Here is an 8,006-nt window from a genome sequence, read left to right on the forward strand (position 1 = left end):
TGGAGAAGGAAATAAAGTCACAGCTATCTCGTGACTTAAACACTTCTTTCTTTGTGCTGTTCACTAATCAGATGTACCGTGGAATTTTGCATTCAGAATGGTACAATGCCCTGCTTGAAATAACTTTGCATAATGGGCGTTGCGGAGACGACGGCATTCGCCGTTGTTGCTGAGTGGCAATTGCTTTCTGCTGCTGTGCAGCGAAGTCGCGGGTTTGACTCCCATTCGTGGCCTCGCACTGCAAGCACGGTCGCTTACGTATATTTATGAGGTCAATAAGGGACCCTGGATGTCAGAATTATTCAGGCGACACACAACAGCTTTTCTCAATGCCAGTCAGTTGCTTGGGGACAATAAAGCTTCAGAATTTGATAATTGGAAGAATCACCTGTTAAAAGTTAGTTAAAGAGGCAACAAGGGCCTCTTCTGATTGCAGAATATGAGCATGCAAAAACATGCTGACGTGGGGCTATGTCTTGCGGCGGCCTCGGAAAATGCCGTTCTTGTTTGTTGTTTTCGGAAGGGAACACCCGTACTTCGAGAAGGTGAGTTTATTTACAAATTGAGGGTGTTCATTCAAGTAGCGCACACGTGTCTTGCCGTCGATGTGGTCGTAGCGATGGCGGCCTGCATGCTTCATCTTTCGCCGAGAAGTGATCACCACCAGCCGTGACCTCCCCCGTAGCCACCGCCATAACCACCGCCGTATCCGCCGCCTCCATAGCCTCCGTGAAGGACGATCACCTTGCCGTAGCCTCCTCCGTGGCCGCCCCCGTAGCCGCCTCCGTAGCCGCCTCCGTAGCCACCTCCGTAGCCACCACCACCGTAGCCGCCGTAGTGAATACCGGCGTTCACTGCCGAAGCAGCCAGAAGGACCAAGAGAAGCGTGGCAAGCTGCGGACGGGAACAATTGAGACGGTGTTTCGCATATATCCATGTAATTTGCTATGGACATATCCCTGCTACGAAGCCACATCAGGGATATGTTTGAACCACTGGTTCGGTAGGTTTATCCCCAAACTATTTCCGCGATGAAGGGCTATAGTTTACAATCTGAGACAATTGAAAGGCGAGCGTACTTCCCAGGTACCTATACTTTTGTTCACCGCCTTCATCATTGATACTTCTCGACAGCGCCATCTGGTGGCCCAACAACACACCACGTTTTCATCATCAAGCAACATGTGCTGCCTGCTCCGGTAGCGAGGCGTTTATCCCAACCAAAAATGAATTTAGGCAGTGTTAACAATATTTCTTTGCCCCAAGTTGAAAAAGCTCTGTTCTCTCACACTTTTCCTCCCAACCTTTTCAAATATCTACATGCTGTATACTATATAGAAAAAAATCGAGGTTAAGGTATTCGAACATATCCTTATATTGCGGTAGATAAACTTCCGAAAGGGTTGCTGGCTGAAAATGCATACGCACTGATAAAGAAAGAAGTGTTGCGATATTAGTCCGCAGCCGGCCTGTGTGTAGACTTCTAACAAAAGCATCGATAAAATCCCCAAGTAATTATTTGTAAGCTATGACGTTCTGCTACTGAGCCGGATGCGGTGGGCTGGGTTCCCAGCCAGATTCCAATGCGCCCTACGCTCGCAGCAATGCAATTTGCCAAGCTTCGTGGGTCAAAGTCAGCCTATCTGCACGCTCCTTCTTCGCAGAAAAGTGGATGAACAGTTATAACTCACCAGTACAAGACAGTGCTTTTGTTCCTTACTTAGTACGTCCGTCTTTACGAAAAGCTCCACGAGTTGGTTAATTGATTAAAGACTTGCGATCGAAACTCGTCTCACCGAATATTGAATTCAACCTGGCTTCCATTCACTAGCTTTTCTAAGTTAGTCATTGAAAGCGAAAGCCGCAATTATTACATAGAACAATTGTCCGTCACTAAGAAGAAACACAACAAGCGTACGAGAAATGAGAAAATCGTGCCGACAGAGTTTTTTTTTTCTTTGCTTTCCTGCTTAGTCGTGAAGCTGCGTCTACTACTTCATTATGTGTGATGCACCGTTCCTAAACCGATAATTATCCTTAGGCGTGGAAAATGGCACAAGACTGAAACAGAAGAAAAAAGCAGAATGCCCCTTTGGATCCTTACCGTACTCTTCATCATCTTCCTTGAGTTAGTCCCTTTGCAATTGGAGGCAGTGGTCAACTGTGGATTCGAATGCTGCTCACGGTTTCTTATATACATCTCGAGACCCGCCTCTCGTCAGCCTTTCTGCGCCTGCGCAGAGAGGATTAACAAGGGGCGGAGATTGGGGGGAGGGAAGCGAACAGAGGCTCCTTACCGGCTGTGGGGAAAGCGGGTAATCACTGTGGCTAGGGCGCAAGAAAAAGACAAATTACGTGTACCCTTGCTTAATTCCGCATAATTCCGTGCAGTAGGGTCACTTATAAAGTAACAACGAACTCCTAGAGCAATCGCCGATTTCTTCGTATGCAGTATCAGGCACTGCTGGACATACCCAAGCCTTGATAAGCCTTGCTTCTTCACACTGAGTGAAATTTGCTCGCACAAATCATTAGTGGCATTAGGTGGCTCGTTGCTACAGCATCCTGCAGCTGAGTACGAGGTACCGGGTTCAATTTCCGGGCACGGAGGCCACATTTCGATGGAAGTGCACCGCTTAAAATGCTCGTACACTTAAATTTCGGTGTACGTTAAGAAATCCTACCAGGCCGAACACAATTAGAAACCATTCACCACGGTGTCCCTATGGCAGTTTAGGTAATTTTATGTTCACACATCCGCCACCTGCATCATTACAATGTTTACCGCGTATAGAGTGCGTGTACGCTTGCAGATTTAGACCGTCTACTGTTCGCGCTTATCGCGAGCCTTACTTTCGGGCAAGTTGAACTCCGCTGCACGCAAATATTGCCGTGTGAAGCGGCGTAAATCAACGACGCCAGCGGGTGCCCCTAGAGCCTTGGCGTGACCAGGGAAGGGGTCCGTGCGTAAATAAGACAGCGCGTATAGTTCGTGCCAGTGGGGCGCGCCCCAGTCACGGGACCCCTTTCACGCAGGGCACCCGCCGTGGGCGACTCTGTTGATCGCCGCCGCCTGATTCGGGCCAGTGATTTTGGCTGCTCGCGCTCGCGTGCGTGTTTGAGATGTCCATGTTGGGCCGGCCGGCCCGTCCACCACTGTCCGCGCTATCGCGAAACGGCAGCAGCGCCAACGCAACGCGCCGTTGCTTCGGACAACATCCGGTGTGCGGAAGTGATGCTCAAAGGATTAGGCAGGCCCGAATTGCGTTCCAGGTGTCGCGATGGCTCGTGATATTCTCGCGGAGCTGGCTGAAGGTATCGCGAGCGTGGCAACTGCGCATATATTTGCCTAAAGCGTCACGTAAATACGCGGCGCTGAATTAAACCGGAACGAAGATACTCGTTTCCATGGTGAGGCGAGTCGTCCGAAATGCGGAAGACGAGAAGTGGCTTGTTCACTTTGCTCTGTGAAGCTGCCGTGGAGTCGTCTGGCGCATCACCGTAGGATTTCTGTGGCGTCACTTGCGCTCACCGCCACGGTTAGTGGAGTCTCGAGCGTCTGACTTTTCCATGCACCTTCTTTGGGTTCCTCACACCAGTAGCAGCGCATCTTGAATTGCGGTGATTTTTTTCTGCACAAATTTTTATCCCACAGCCTTAATACATTTTAAGCGCAACGAAATTGCCGAAGCAGATGCAACCAAAGCGAGGCGACTACAAGATATTGCTTGCCTACCACGTGGCGAGCGCTTGCGTTTACTTCATATTTTTTATGACTTCAAGATGATCACGAAATGCTCCTTCGTATTTTCTTTTTGGTCCTTCTTCCTTCTCCCATGGTACGGTGTGGGCACAGCTGCCGTGCAGGGATGCGATTGTGTGCCAGCACAACGCTTATGGCCACAGCGGAATTAGGTAAAACGCTGTTCCAGCTCCGCTGAAGAACGAATAGTACGTAGCGTGACAGGGTATCCACTTAGCTTTTTATTTTTGCAGCCAAACGAACAGCGCTTCAAGAGACACCTAGCCCTCTTACTCACGGGCCACGCATGCGCCGTCGGTACACTGACAGCACGGCGCGAACGCGCCTCGAGTATCCGCATAATTGCTAGCACAATAGTAAAAACGTAATACATTGCTCAGTGGAAATGCATGTGAATGGGCAGTCTGCACATTGGTATTTGTCAAAACACGGTAGTTGACTTTAAAACGCTACCGACTACTCGTATATGTGCACTTAGATGTGGCACTGTGACAACGTACTGGTCTTATTTAGACGACCACTCTGATTATTATTTATTTAAGTGTAGCAGCATGGGAAGGTAGGTTACATCACAGCCGGCTATCAGAAAATTCCAAATGAGTTACGCGAGCAAAATAAAAAGCAAGCCACGAAGAAAATATAAAAACGACGATACAAATGCGAACACAAGGTCACAAATATTTTGTAATCTACGGACACGAGCACCGAAAACATAGTACCGTAACTATAGCATGGTCGATCACTACGCAGGAGTGAAGAAGTCCATAGAATTCTCTTCATATAGACCTAGGGACAACATCACCACAAGATCAGCAGGTTAAAAAGGAACCACAATGTAGAAGACAAAGCAGTCCTGTCACTTATATGAAGTAGATGAAGTTAGCCGCCCGTAAAAATCGCGAGGGGCATTTACAGAACGTCTCTATTTATCAGGGCATGACCACGGTCCAAGGACATTGTTCACTGCGAAAGGGCGTCTGCCAAGGGTGTCCAAACATGCAAACGAGCCCGCGGTTGGTCATATTGAGTAGGTTCTATTATAATATGCCCCACTTAAGCATCGAAGTTATCGTATAAAGTACGGGGACCTGCGACACAGGAACTGAGGCGTGTAGGCTGTGTCTAAACGAAGATAATGGAAAGGTGTGTCGAACGGGCTGTGCATCTTCTTGGTTTGGCGGAAAACCGCAGGTACTGGGCAACTCTGTACAGGAGTGAAGTATTTGCATGTTCGTCGAACCACATATACTTGCAAAGTTTTTTGCCGCAGAGTGCACAGAACATTCTTGGCGTCCGATACAGAAAACTTCATGGGTATGAGGGTACCTAATGTGTGTGCTGCAGTAGCCACTCTGTCTGCCGCCTCGTTTCCCGAAATTCCCACGTGGCTCAGTAGCCACTGTCAACAGACTTCATAATCTCTAAGAGAAACGATGGTCAATGTTATTATTTATGACGTATCACGCAATCATCTACATGAAAATAAAATTATTGGAGCAATTCAAGTCTCCTTTAAAGTCGGAATATGTCAGCCACTGCCGACTGCTGTTGTTTTAGGCAGTAAATCTTGTGCCTTGCAATATTACAAAAAGCTCTGCTACCATAGACAGTGTCTTATGGGATAGCCAGTAACTTCTGTGAATTCGATATGCAGGAATATGAAAAGCTGCACTCTAGCTGTAATTTGATGTGGATTCGTCTGTGAATACAAACGTATGGTCCTCCTGAAACCGATGCCCTTGCTGGTGGATGAGAAGCTTTTTTTCTTGGTAGTGTATTGCCGATTTTGTTTTGATTCCTGGAATGTTCAAGGTCACAGAAGGCGTGATGAGCTACCAAGTATGATGGCTGATATCAGGGCGCAGAAAACGATGTTGTATTGGGAGTACCACTTCATAAGCCCGTAAAGTATCCCCAATTCATCCACTCCTTTGAAAAAGTTCGTCCCGAAGCGGGTGAGCATAATGCTTTGTCGATAAGCGAATGAAGTGTAGGAAGAGTTGTTGAATGTGAAGAACTTGAATGGGCGATTCTCTTGCGTCTTCGATCACAACGCTACTGAGGGTTGAACGTGGTAAAATGAGGTAACTACGGAGACAGTGAGCTATCACGTTGTTTAGCCTACGTTTATTTGACTGGGATAAACCTTGCTTGGGGGGGGGGGGGACTTTAATGAACATGTGACGGCTTACCATGAAGCACTAAAGGTGATTCTGTTGTGGAACCCCACTTCGTGCCTGTGATGCACCACAGAATAGTCAATGTCTGATTATCTCGCCCTTCAATGTCGGACATATGAGCTTCCCACGTTTGCATTGGGTCCTGGGTAATCCCAAGAAAGCAATGAGTCCGTGTTGTGCAGTATTTTGTGTACTGGTTTGTGCATACGATGCCGTGCATTGTGCACATCCTTTCCTTTTTCCTCATACCTATCTGAAGTAGCAATTTTAAATGTTTCCATTAAAGGCGAAGAATCGCGTTGTTCTTTCTGAGCATCGAAACTCGCGCGAGACGCTATTGCCCAAGTATACCTGGCAGCTCACACTCGAGACCTAACACTCAGCCGTGCATAGGGCTTGACTAAATATGAACGCCAGCCGCCTCATTTAAGCGTTTTGGTGCGCCTGTCAATGATGATGATGATGATGATGATAAAATATATTTATTGTAGGATGGCTCGAAGGCCTATTATGTGGAATAGGAAGGGGAATAAAAAGAGGTATAAGAGGCTAAATCAAAGGGAAATGTTCTTCACGGCGAAGAATCGCGTTGTTCTTTTTGAGCATCGAAACTCGCGCGAGACGCTATTGCCCAATTATACCTGGCAGCTCACACTCGAGAGCTAACACTCAGCCGTGCATAGGGCTTGACTAAATATGAACGCCAGCGACCTTATTTAAGCGTTTTGGCGCGCCCGACAATAAAAAGTGGTATAAGAGGCTAAATCAAAGGGCAATGTTCTGCACCGTATTCTGCAGTTGCTTGGTAGCTTTCCAGGAAGTAGCGATGTGTTTAGTCATAATTTCCTGCATAAGACGGACCACACCTTGGTTCCTCTAAGACAGTATATCGCTGTGTTTAAGAGGGTGATGGAAGCTCTTGTAAGAAGTACTGTCTATCCGCCACCTGCGCGGCCTTGGCTACCGTCCAGGTAGACCACCTGACCTAACGCGTTGGACGCACGGTTTCTCCTGAATTTCATCCAGGAAACAGACCTATATCTTTTAACAGCGGAGCTGTTAAGGCTCTTCATTGCGCCGCGTAGCATAGCCCAGAAACTGCGCCTGGCGATGACGTCACCGCGGGTTGCCTAGCAACCACTTGTCACAGTTGCGCCTCGCTTCGCCTAGCTTCGGCAACGCTCCTCCGCCGCCGCGCCCGCTGCTACGACCGTGCACCTGCTCCGGCTAGCCATGGAGTCCCTTCGCGTCGCCTAGCAACCACCTGGCATAGCTGCTGCCCTGCTTCGCCTAGGCATGCCATCGCTTCGTCATGCTCTTTACGCCGTCCTTCCAAGCTATAGGGCACATGCTTCACCTAGCCACACCGACACCGCGCGCCCACCGAGGGATCACGGGACCTCACCCTAACGCAGGCTCCCGCCAAAACCTCCTCACACCCCCTACCCGGCGGAGCCGAAAACCGTGACGTCAATGGAGTCAACACGGTTCGCGGCTGTCTGGGCTTTGCCTAGCTGTGCACGTCACCGGCAGATAAAAGCTCGGAGCAGAACTCTCGTTGACTCTGTGGCGAGTACATGTAGCCTTGACATCGGATAACCAAAGAAGATCCGGACACCCAAAGAAGAAGCCGCTCATCTTGAAGTGCGTCGCGCGGGCAAGCGAGAATTTGCACGTCGGCGGCAAGCCAATTCGGAATACCGTACTGCTTAGCAGCACTTAGCATTTCCTATCAAAACTAAGCCAAGCCTAATAAAACCTGGAAGAAGCGAGGTCGATAACCAGCTCCGCTGTTCACTCTAGCTTTGCACTACTAGTGCACGCTGCCCACATTTTCTTTTGTGAATTTTTGCCGTAGGGCATGCTGGCACCAATAAAAAAATATTGCCTGCAGATGAAAAATTTTGAAATGGTAGAGCTGGTATTCCCGTGTCATCATGCTTTCTCGCCAACTTAGTATAGCATTCACTGGAATAAACTTTTAAACGAATAGCTGTGCTTTTTTTGGGGGGGTGGGGGTGGTATTTTGCACCTTTCGGTGGCTGCTGTTTTGTCTATTACCG

At 48.5% G+C, this 8,006-nt stretch overlaps 1 protein-coding gene across 1 annotated transcript; it reads right to left on the reverse strand.

Moving 5' to 3' along the window:
* Window positions 1-573: 573 nt before the first annotated feature.
* On the reverse strand, window positions 574-2,160 carry LOC119452581 (glycine-rich protein 3-like). Its single transcript, XM_037714634.2, has 2 exons — window positions 2,105-2,160; window positions 574-894 (listed from the first exon to the last, which is right to left on the reverse strand). Exons 1-2 carry the CDS (start codon window positions 2,117-2,119, stop codon window positions 658-660), a joined length of 252 nt encoding a protein of 83 aa, XP_037570562.1. The 5' UTR covers window positions 2,120-2,160; the 3' UTR covers window positions 574-657.
* Window positions 2,161-8,006: the final 5,846 nt, after the last annotated feature.

Source organism: Dermacentor silvarum, chromosome 5, assembly GCF_013339745.2.
Source record: "Dermacentor silvarum isolate Dsil-2018 chromosome 5, BIME_Dsil_1.4, whole genome shotgun sequence".
Lineage (NCBI taxonomy): Eukaryota > Metazoa > Arthropoda > Arachnida > Ixodida > Ixodidae > Dermacentor > Dermacentor silvarum.